Source organism: Haliaeetus albicilla, chromosome 5 (genome assembly GCF_947461875.1).
Source record: "Haliaeetus albicilla chromosome 5, bHalAlb1.1, whole genome shotgun sequence".
Classification (NCBI taxonomy): domain Eukaryota; kingdom Metazoa; phylum Chordata; class Aves; order Accipitriformes; family Accipitridae; genus Haliaeetus; species Haliaeetus albicilla.
The window spans coordinates 2,246,340-2,258,776 of NC_091487.1; the positions used below are offsets into that span (position 1 = coordinate 2,246,340).

Here is a 12,437-nt window from a genome sequence, read left to right on the forward strand (position 1 = left end):
CTTTCCTAATTCTGAGTTCCCAGTTTGAGTCATGTTGAAAATGTATAATTTTCCAGAAGCTGTAGACATATGATTATCTTGATCCCTGCCTCTTTTGACATTTCCAATTGCCACCCAGAATCTGTACGGTGTTGTGATAATCATGCTTTTATGTAGTATCTTAAGGATCACAAGGCCAATATTAACATTCCTCTAATGCCTTTTGCTTCCCTCTCCAAATATGCATTGAAAAAGAGAATTTTAAAGGAGTAAAATAACCTCCAATAGCAATGTCCAAAAGATCCTCATGCTAGAAGAGTTTCCTGGGACATGGGATAAGCTGGATGTTCGACTTCCCATGCCAGATCAAGGCAAGAAACTGAGCCTGGGGCCACATCGCAGGTGAGGTCTCTAACTACCAAGGTCCTGGCAAAAATGTGAAGTCCTCTCTGCATAGGTGTGCGTGCATGGGACATGAAGAAGTATCCATATCACCATGTGTGCTGGCCTAAGGGCTGTGAGTAAGCAAGGTTTTGCATTTGATTTTAACACGAATGTGTGTGTGTTTCCTTCTTATTTTTATTAACAAAATATCCATAGGAAGACTGATTACTATTCAGGATACCATGATACTGATTATCAATCAAGACTGATTATGCTTGCCATCCAGAGGGACCTTGGTGGGCTGGAGAGGTGGGCCCATGCAAACCTCACGAAGTTCAGCAAGTCCAAGTGCAAGGTCCTGAACATGGGTCGGGGCAATCCCAAGCACAAATACAGGCTGGGGGATGAGTGGATTGAGAGCAGCCCTGAGGAGAAGGACTTGGAGGTGTTGGATGACAAGAAGCTCAACAGGAGCCGGCAATGTGCGCTTGCAGCCCAGAAAGCCAACCATGTCATGGGCTGCATCAGAAGAAGCGTGACCAGCAGGTCGAGGGAGGGGATTCTCCCCCTCTGCTCCACTCTGGTGAGACCCCCCCCTGCAGTACTGCGTCCAGCTCTGGGGTCCCCAACGTAAGAAGGACATGGACCTGTTGGAGTGAGTCCAGACGAGGGCCACAAAGATGATCAGAGGGCTGGAGCACCTCTCCTGTGAAGACAGGCTGAGGGAGTTGGGGTTGTTCAGCCTGGAGAAGAGAAGGCTCCAGGCAGACCTTACAGCAGCCTTCCAGTACCTAAAGGAAAGATGGGGAGGGACTTTTTACAAGAGCATGTAGGGATAGGACAAGGGGTAATGGCTTTAAACTGGAAGAGGGTAGATTCAGATTAGATGTAAGGAAGAAGTTCTTCACTGTGAGGGTGGTGAGGCACTGGAACAGGTTGCCCAGAGAGTTTCTGGATGCCCCATCCCTGGAGTGTTCAAGGCCAGGTTGGATGGGGCTTTGGGCAACCTGGTCTAGTGGAAGGTGTCCCTGCCCATGGCAGCAGGGTTGGAACTAGGTGATCTTTGAGGTCACTTCCAACCCAAACCATTCTATGATTTACCTCTAGCTGAGACCAACAGAGGTATATAGCAACAAATTCATGATGAAAGCAAATTAACAGAAATATTTTGGGTCGGAAAAAACTCTGAAAGAAGTGCAACAGATTTCCCCCTTCGGGCCTTTCTGACAAATGATTTCTATTGCACCAGAACAACATTGTTTTGCTCTATCATGGAAAAGTCAGAAAAACAGAACATCCTCCAAGCCAGCACAGCAAACAATACACATATCAGGCATGGAGGTTGTTAGGAACTTTGTTTATCCAGAAGGGCTGTATTGGATTTGCTGCTCAAGACTGCCTTTTTTTTTTTTAAACAAGGATAAAAAAATCAAGTTTCACTAGAATGAGAAGAGTCAAGATTCCCTTAGAGCTTCCTCTGCTTTCTAATGGTTTTGTCTAGAAATATGTTATTGGAATCTCATCATCAGTCTGAGAGCAGGATGTGAAGATGCCACTGATGAGAACACCCACCAATACTCAAATGCTAGCAGACTTGCAATCATTTAAAGAACTCATTAATCTAAAGAAAATACTTAGAAAGAAACTTTCATAATTAGAATTGGTGAGCAGCCAGCTTTGCTGAAATGAGAGAGCATTTCTTTCTCTGGTTTGACCCAAGGCACCTTGATGGATGACAATGTCTTTGATGGAATGAAATATTTTGCAATAACTTTGGGTACAGTTAAGCTGATAATGGCATTCTTTAAAAAGGCTGTATTTCACAGACTTTCTCACTAAGATTTCAACAGGTAAATAGCACATGGTCACTGATTTGCCTCTGGTGAGCTCCTGTTCAAAGCAAACGGAGGAAATGAAAGATATTACATTATGGCTGTACCTCTTAAGGAACGGCATTGTGGTACTCAAAACAATTTCTCTTTATCATCTCAGCAAAACTTTCATTAACATTATCTGACAGCCGAGAGGGAAAAGCACTAACACAACATCTCAGCAGAACAGAGACACAGGGAGCGGAGTTTGCAGCTTACAACTTGCTTAAGAAAGGGGTATCTTTAAAGGACGTTGCTTTATCTGAAAGTATTAGTTTAACTGCTTAAGGAGGCAGCGTATGAGGGACTCTCTTCCCTCAGCACCTGTGTGTAACGCCTGTTGTTTTGCAAGGGATCCGTGTTCATCTGAACCGATGAGCAAGGACCCAGCTTGTTTTTGTTGGAAGGATTTACAATTACTTTTAAGTTATGCAGGTCAAAAGAGGGAAAAAAAAAAAAAAAAGAAAAAGAATCCAAAGATGGTTATGACTAATAGGTTCTTCGCTGCAATGGCAGCTTTAGTCTGTTTTTTATTTTAAGAACAAACATCTCCTTCTGTGCCAATGCTCACTGGAAGGAGAGGAAATCAAGTAACAGTGGAAAGACAAGGAACATATTAAAGGCTTATGCATACTAGGAGGCTTCCAGATAAATCCTGGGAGCTAACAAATGGAAAGCAATGCATTGAGACCTTTAGTGGCACCTGCTATCCCACCACCCCTTCAGCAGCACATGACAATTGCAGAAACTAATTATTTAGACCCTGCAGAAGTGGAGAACACATATTACTAGTTATTTACACCATGGAGAAGCAGAGAACACACATTACACAGCACTTCCACGCAGGCACATTTTGCACCATCTTTCAGGTGATATACATTCCCCCAAGCCATCATATCTGGTCATCTTCCCATTTCACTATATTTATCCACACTTTTTAAGGGTCTGAGAAAAGACTGATGGAGGAACACAGAGCTGACATGAATACACCTCGGTGTCACGTCAGTGCCTCAATGCCTGAATCTGCTCTTTAAACACAGCTTCATCTGTTTCTTCTAGTCCTTATTAATCCACATAATTTCTGACTTTCAAAAATGATAAATTATTTTGTTATTCATTTATTTACTTTTAATTGTTTCTTTTTGAAGGATTACCTCTGGTTTTAGATTTTTTTTAATTATTATTAAATGTGTGGCAGTCATATGACATCATTCACAATGGGTTCGAAGTCAGGTGTGGTGGGTAGTCATAGACTTGGGCAGACAGCCACAAAGATGGGAAAATGCGCAGAAAAAATCAAGAGCTGCTGAAGGTAAGGTAGCATCCATGGAATGAAGCACATCCAATCAAGACACATTCAGATAAATGCACAGTGAAATTTAGTGAATTTTAAAGGGAACAAATTTCATCTGAGCCCTGATGATGCTTTGAGACAACTTTACATTTCTTTCTGGGTAAGATTAGGGGATTATAGTCTAATCCTGGGACTGGTAGTCCACCTGACAGAAAATGTGAACTCCATTTACCAAATGCTTCTCCTGCAAGGCTTAGATGCTATTTCAAGTAAATACTCTTTTCTCCTCAGCTGCTGTGTGAAAATTCTGATACACAATAACAAAAAAAGAGATGAAACGGAGAGAAGCAATGAGCTAAAGGCAAAATGGCAAGAAACATATACACAAAGTAAAATCAGAACTCTGATATGAATTTCTCTCATATTTCACTCCTAAACTCACCATCACTTTTAGTAAAGGTAAATCAACCAAGACTTGAATAAAGATTTTTTTCTAAAATACAGTTCTTCCCCTTTAACAGAAATAATAAGGGGGAAATCATAGCAGGTAGCAATGCAATGGGGCTAGAAAGGAGCTGCGCTTCATTTATTTAATGGGTTGTTCCTCATTGCAGTCCCTTCTCAGAATTAAGAGGGCCATACAGCAGAGAGGAAAAGCCAAAAAAAGTCACCTCAAATGCTTTAATGACATTTTGTTCAACATGTTGCAGCTCCTAGGCATCTCATAGGCATGGTCTTCTATAAATAAAAATGTGAGGGCATATTATTATCATGCCATGACTCATGAAATTTGTATCTGCAGGGAGCTAGGGACTTTGGCTTTTCCTCTGGGCTCTCTGGTGCTGTCTGCTGGGTCAATTAAAATAGCAAGATTTCTTTTCACACAAAGCCTTTCCTCTCCCTTTGCTTATTCCGAGTGTGTTCTTCACTCGCATCTCCCCTTCACAACCTCATCACCGTTGTAAATCACAGCAAATTAATGTCAATGGTATATTCCTGAAACAAGACTGCTTTTGCCTCTCGACAACAAAATCCCTAATCCAAATGTCAAAAATTCAAATGGAAATACAATATTAGAAATAAATCTGTGGACATCTCCTGATAAATTCCTGCAGACCTAGGCTGATGCAATGCTCTCCCTGACCCCCAGAACAGAAATAGCTTCTAATTCCTCGTTCTGCTGAAGAGTATGATATGTTGGGCAATAAGAAGTGAACAGGGGTTATGGCTCTCATAAAATATTCACACCACTGGCTCTATACAGCAGTTTCTCCCGAGTATGATTAATCACATGCTATTATTTAAAGTTCCTATAGTGTGGGAGTTTATGTTTCACTACCATTCACAGATTAGATTATAGAAAATTAGTTTCAGATGAACTGTTTGGTTCAGGTAGATTAATCCACTCTGATGATGCCTATCAGCCAATCAAACTCCTTCAAACCAACCGGCCATGTCCCTGGGGTTTTCCAGAAAGCAATAAACAACCAGGGAGAGTTTCTCTCCACCTGGCAGTAATTGTTCTGGAAGCACTCTTCTCTTACTTTTATCTGAGACAGACATTTATCCCACTATTTAGTATAATTAAAGCATAGGTACTAATCTAAAGCTCCTACCCAGGGAGCAGTCGTCTGATGGCAGCAGATTCACAGCATGCACAACAGCCTTAATTTCAATAACATGTTCAGCTGATGAGGAGGAAGAAAAGGGCGAAATAGGTAATGACATCTCCAGGAGCTCAGGACGCATTCACTGCCAAGACAGTGTGCGCAGGGAATCAGCACAGGCAATGCCCAGAACACACGGTGTCCTTTCACAATTGTTTGTCTCCAGTTTGGATGGGAGAGCTGCTGCATCTTCGTAATACAAAGGGGCACCACCCCACCCTTGTTCCAGCTAAGGAGTTTGAGCCCAGCACAAGGGCCACTGGCTATTTGAAGCCAACACTAATTCATCTCATACATTATTAGAAATGACCAGAAATGCATTTAGAAACATAGGACACCACTGCGTGACCATTGCTATCCTGCCAGATTAGGATTCAATTAATCTTCCAAGATAAAGGTCAATAGTTTGCCAGCTCAGCTTACCTCTTACGATGATGTTGGTAGACTTTTTCGCAGGATTTCCAACATTGTTATTGGCAATGCAACTGTACGTGCCAGCATCTTCTGACGTGATGGCAGGTATCGTTAAAGTGCCGCCGTTCAGGACCGTCTTCTCGGGCAGGATGCCGGCAGACCTCACCCACGTCAGGCTGGGGGCTGGCTCCCCTCCTGTCGTCACACAGACTAAGGTGATGGCTTCTCCAGGGTTCACCACTATCGGGTCATCCACAAGAAGCTTAATTGAAGGGGATGCTGCAAAACACAAGAGGAAGAGAAAGGTGTAGCAGGGCTACGTCTGTGGCATTGCTCAGTCCCGACAAGCACACTCAAGCCGAGATCAGCAAAGGCACGTCAGCTACAGCCCTCTTCGCACGACTACGTGGCCTCTGAGAAGGTGCTCCCCACCACGATGCTCCCCCTGACACCACATTTCTCCCCCTGCTCAGTCATCATCTTCACCTTGCTGTCAAACTGCAGACCAGGATTTATGTATGGACAACCCTGCAGCTGTGCTCGGAGTAATGTGTATGTATGGGACGGGTGCCAGCACTCTGGATTTTAAACCCTGGAAGAAAGGAATTAGTAACAATCTTCTTATTTGGCATGGAAAGCATGTTGTTCTCTTCAAGTCAGATCCTACCCATTGAAAACCAGCCCTCTTAATCCACCTGCCTCCCTGATGAACTCCTTGGCACTTGGCTGCCAACTGAGATGAATTTGTGGAGTTTGAGTTGGGTCTGTTGAATGAGGAAGAGTCACCTCCCTCGGGCCATCTCCTTGCACATGGAGAAACTGAAGAATCCAGCACAGATGCTTTTTTCCCCCTGTATGGGCTGTGCAACCTGCAGCTCACAGCACCAGCAGACAGCCTGGCCATGGCTCCATCTCCTCACAGACACACGGGAGAGTTGCAGACTTGGGTCCCTATTAATTTCCACGCAATATCCTATCACCAGCTGCAAGGCTTTGTTTGGGCACGACCACCAAACCAGCTGAACTACACTGCAGCACAGGCTAATGGAAAGATGCTGCTGCTCTCAGAAAGGAGAAGCAAATGATTAAATTTCATTCTCTCTTCTTGCCTCTTCTTTTCCACTGAATATTTGTATATGATCTAAGAGGAGCAACAGAAATGCTCAGTTTGAAGGGACAGGGCAGGGCAATTCGTTTTAGATGCTGGAATTTAAAATCACAATCTGAACCATGACATCCCCTGCCACTTGCATTGAGGGATCCACCCTTGCTGGACTCTGGCTTTGCTTGAAGGCATACCCTAAAGTGCATAAGCAATGAGCCAATATATATGTAGATATTGCTAGTACTCTGTAGCAGCAATACTAAATAAACACAGGCATAAAGGTGAAGGATTGAAATTCTGGGCAAAGAATACCAGAAAACATGACAATAAAAAATGAAAGGAAATAAAAATGTTATATCCAAAAAGCACATCCCTATCCTCATTATTACAGAGTGTGCTGGGTTGACCCTGGCTGGATGCCAGGTGTCTACCAAAGCCGCTCTATCACTGACCCCCTCAGCTGGACAGGGGAGAGAAAATAGAACGAAAGGCTCGTGGGTCAAGATAAGGACAGGGAGAGATCACTCACCAAGTACCATCATGAGCAAAATAGACTTGGGGAAAATTAACTTAATTTATTACCAATCAAATCAGAGTAGGGTAATGAGAAATAAAACCAAATCTCAAAACACCTTCCCCCCACCCCTCCCTTCTTCCTGGGTACAACTTCATTCCCAAATTCTCTCTCTCCTCCCCACAGAGGTGCAGGGGGACGGGGAATGGGGGTTGGGGTCAGTTCATCACACGTTGTCTCTGCCGCTCCTTCCTCCTCAGGGGAGGACTCCTCACTCTTCCCCTGCTCCAGCATGGGGTGCCTCCCATGGGAGGCAGTCCTCCACGAACTTCTCCAACATGGGTCCTTCCCACGGGCTGCAGTCCTTCAGGCACAGCCTGCTCCAGCGTGAGTCCCCCGCAGGGTCACAAGTCCTGCAAGAAAACCTGCTCCAGCGTGGGCTCCTCTCTCCACAGGGCCACAGGTCCTGCCAGGAGCCTGCTCCAGCACGGGCTTCCCACGGGGTCACAGCCTCCTCCAGGCGTCCCCCTGCTCCACCGTGGACCTCCCTGGGCTGCAGGGGGACAGCCTGCCTCACCATGGTCTTCCTCACGGGCTGCAGGGGAATCTCTGCTCTGGCACCTGGAGCACCTCCTCCGCCTCCTTCTTCACTGACCTGGGGGTTGTTGCTCTCACATCTCACTCCTCTCTCTACCTGCAGTTACCCAGTTTTGTTTTTTTTTCCCTTTCTCTTTCTTAAATCTATTCTCCCGGAGGTACTACCACCGCTGCTGATGGGCTCGGCCTTGGCCAGTGGCCAGTCCATCTTGGAGCCGGCTGGCATTGGCTCTGTCGGACACAGGGGAAGCTTCTAGCAGCTTCTCACAGAAGCCACCCCTGTAGCAAAAAACTTTGTCACGCAAACCTAATGCATAGAGATATATTCTTGTGTGTTCTGCTTTATATATGAATCTTATTTCAATATTAAAAGAATACACAATAATCACTAAGGCAAATACCAGAGTCAACTATAAAATAAGAGTTTTCTTTATTTGGAGTTCAGCCAAGAGGAATTAGGTTTCTCTGCATTCAGAAACTGATACTTGCAGATACTTGCCAGCATAAATTCCTGGGTTCATGGAACCAACTTAAAGGTGAAGAAACAGGGTGCATGGCTAAAAATACAGACACAAAACAAGTCAGCACTGCCCACTAACTGTGTCAGTGTCTCTTTGCTCACGTCCTCTGACCTCATATTCTTTCATCAGTTGATGCATCCATCAGCTGATGGACCCCTGTTTTGGGATTAGAGGTATGAAACAGGGCAATATATCATGTTTCATGCTTAAGTAGATTTTGCTTGGGTGAAGGCGGCAGAAGCAGGGATCCAGGTACTCGCTGTGCAACGAGAACTGAGCTCCAGACCTGTAGGGTCATCCCCAACCAGGGAGTAAGCACTCAGCTGGCCCCTCTTTCTCTCTCCCTCCCTCCTGAGTTTAATGATTTTTCCTGAACAACTCTGGCAAGGAGCTGCTCTCTGCTCCCACTAAACATCAAGTCATGAGACAGGGAACAAGAGAACCACAAATAACACTTCAAAACTTAGAACAAAAGATGAAAGCTCCAACAATGTCAACCCAACCTGGTGGTGCTGTTTATCATAATGGCCTCGTAATCCTCCAGATGAAAGGGGGCCCTTTGCTGTTCTTCAGGTAGAGAGACAATGATAGCAGCTGATGTGATAAAAATGCTGTGATACATCCCTTTCATCACAGCACTCTAAACAGTAAGTACATGAAAATTATGGTTTGCATACAGTAATTTCTCTTTGCTTACACCACACATTTCACTTAACTACAACCTATCCCACTAGACAAACACAAACAAAAATTCAGCAGTACACTCAACTACTACCGTTAAAAGCCTGATTTAAACCAAAGAATATCAAGAAATTCAGAAGGGACGTTAAAGTTTCCAGCACAGGAAACTCAGTGTAGCATATAAAGGGTCAAATACCTATTATGAACAGAATATGAATCCACAGCAACAACAAGCTGTTATTTTGATATTTCTCTGCTTGAAACCCTATACATAGTCTGCACAGTATTGCAATGCACCAATAACACAGAACATCTTACTTTCAGCTTTATGGTGCAACCGAGGATAGAATTAGGTCTACCGCACTGCTTGCCTGATTTATTGCCACATGCACATTGCCAGATTCTGGCCTAGGAATGGAGAGACTGAAAGTTTCCTGCTGGTCACTTGGACTTTGTCTTTCCACCACTGAAGCACACTCAGCCCCACCACCAGCCCCACACTCACCCAGCCCAGAAAGTGCAAACTCCACTCTCAATGCCATCAACATTGACCTCTGCTCCTTCCAGCCAGGGATGGGGAAAGGTGGGAGTCAACACCCATCTCCTCACGTGCCAAACACGAGCTGGAGAGCCGTGGTTTCTCGTCACAGCTCTGACTGGCCGTTTCAGCATGGAAAGGGGAGAGAAAGAGAGAGAAGCAGGGAGAGCTAGCCAGGGAATGAAGGAGGCAAACGGCAAAAATTCTAAATGCTTGGTAACTCCAGTGACAGGCTCAGACATGGTGGGGTGGCAGAAAAATGGCTTTAGCTCTAAGTTAGAGAGTGTTTGTGTGTTCACTTCTCTACATCAGCCTGGACCTAGATGTGGAAACGAATGGGGCTAAATCACAAGTTTAGTCACCTGCTGGAAGACCTGTATTACTTAACCTGGGTTAATTAACAGCATTCTGCATAGGGCTTCTGCAGGTCGACTTTACTGGATAGCTCCTCTGTTTGACCATCCAGAAATGCTTTCCCCTCCCAAACCGGAGGAACACTTCTAACTGCTCCCCACAGGATGCTGCTGCAATGCAGCTGCAAAGAGCTGCTTCTCCCCACAGATCGGGAATACAAAGCTGTAGCACAGAGGGGAGTAACGAAGGCACAACGGCAAAACTCCACGTAACAGTAGGGACAGTAAGTCCTGGACCAGGCTGCTCAGGGTTTCTGCAGAATCTCTCTCTCTTCCAGATTTTCTAAGCAAACTTCTGTTAGACAAAAAGTTTAGGACTAGCTCCTATTTGAGCTAGGGAAATGGAGCTCACTATCATGTGAGATCTCTCCCTGTTCTAGTCTCAATGACAGCAAGAGGTACTGCCAAAATGCGAATCTCCTTATCTACCTTGAGCTATCTTCTTGCAAGAATCTTCCCCTGTGGTATCCATCTCTCTACTGACTGCAGACAGAGCCCAAAGATTAGTTTAATCTAGACAGATAAGATTTAGATGGCAGAAGATGGGTGACATCAATCCTAACTTTAGGATGAGGATTTACAAATGCATCAGGAGCCTATAGATGGGAATGGGCAGAAAGCGACCTTTTTAACAACATATGTGTGCCAATCTCACTTTGATCCCAGTGTTTCGCAAATCCTCTTAGATCCTTGCACTTTCAGAAAACTGAAATTTTGGCCTACCTGTCTCTCTGAAATGGATTTCTTCTCTCTTTTATTTATTTGTAAACTTTTGGGGCTAAACATCACATACAGCACAAATCTGAGCTGCGTAATTCATCACCACACATTTTTTTTGGTTCATCATGTTTAAAAAATGAAGCAGGCATTTATAAAGATGACAAGATGATCCAGAGCAATTATAATAGTTGATGATTATACCAAAATATTGTTGAAGGATTATTAAAACTCATGCTTCAGGGCATAAAATGTATCTTTTTCTGAAATAGGAGGGCAGACTATCACATATCTGTCTACTGCACACTGTTTATGCCCTCATCCGAAATGTCTCCTGCTGGCTCTTGTTAAGGACAGACATGAAATCCGATCCCAAAGGACAATGTATTTGTTTATTCATCCTTTGCATTTGTAAAGCATCTAATGTGATTGAACCCCAAGGAGGAGACCCACGATGCAGTCCCAGCAGCTCAAGCTGTGATATTTGTTTAGATAGCAGGAAAACAGGGAGTTGAGTCAGAAGGAAGACAAGATAAAGACTTCTCCAAAAGATCGGGCTCTTATTAAAACCACGCTACCGTAAAAGCCAGTACATGCAATTGCATATTCCTGGTACAAGTCTGAAATGCACTGGTTTTGCCTTTACTATGTATCTTGCTTTGGGGAGTCAGGCTTCAGCCTCCAAGATACAAGTGGTTTCACCCAACGGCATCCACATCGACTGTGGGAACAGACATACAAGCGTGAGCCAAGCTCCCTTCCACTTCTACAGTCCAGCCTGCTTTTCCGAAACAAGGCTAGAGTCACTACTGACATTCTACCTGTTCAGTTTTTGAAAGGCACAGAAAAGTAACCTAAGCTTTTTGAGGCTTGTGAAGACCCTCGCATCCTTACTAACAAGCTTTCACATGGTCCCAACCGAGATCATTCGAAAAGACACATATTGCAGTGACAGTAAGCCAGCAATTTATGCCTCCAACCTTGATTTTATTGTTTAAGTTTTACAAAATTTAGTGTCACCAAGCAAGGTACTTTGCTGGTCACCGCATTTACACAGGGCTCTTCTTGCATGAAAGGCACTTCAAAATCAAAGTGCTTCAAAGCCCCCAGAATTCAGCAGGTAGATGTGCGATCAAAAGATGCACAACTGCACCAGCCCAGAATTTTCCTCTGCTAAACAGCTGCGTCCTGGCATAAGGAGGAGCTCCTCAGTTTCAGCTTAAATCTTGCAGAGATCCCATAAAATTACATGGGAAGGTTTAATTCAGAGATATATTTTATTGCTTTCTACTGCCGTATTCTTCTGGATTTGGTTTAATCTCGCATTATGTCATTTACTTATTTTTGCTGTCTTCCTCCTTATTCATCTCCTTTCTAAACTAAACAGTCTGATTTTTTTTTAAACTAAATAATCAGAATTTTTTTAATTTTTAGCCCAAGAGCTCCATCTGTTCATACCATAAAACCCTGTGTCACAGTTCAGGTCATGGAGACACGCTGACACACACACGCAGATACAGGACTGATATCCTCAATTTCATGTAAAGTTGAATAGCGATGGATTTTATAGTTAAAGTAATGTACAGTACTGGTTTGGAAAGTTAAACATCAGAGCCAACACAGCTGCACAATACCAAAACTGATAGAGACACAGGAGGTGCTCATGCATGAAATCTTATAAATTTATACAGAATTCCTAATGCAACAAAAATATCCCTGCCAAAAGGAGTCAATACTAAACG

At 43.9% G+C, this 12,437-nt stretch overlaps 1 protein-coding gene across 1 annotated transcript in view; it reads right to left on the bottom strand.

The window, feature by feature from the left end:
* The window catches only part of MDGA2 (MAM domain containing glycosylphosphatidylinositol anchor 2), a 382,087-nt gene that overhangs the window by 154,540 nt on the left and 215,110 nt on the right, over positions 1-12,437 (bottom strand). The window contains exon 6 of the mRNA XM_069783014.1: positions 5,619-5,888. Within this exon, the coding sequence (XP_069639115.1) occupies positions 5,619-5,888 (270 nt within the window). The remainder of the gene's footprint in view (positions 1-5,618; positions 5,889-12,437) is intronic.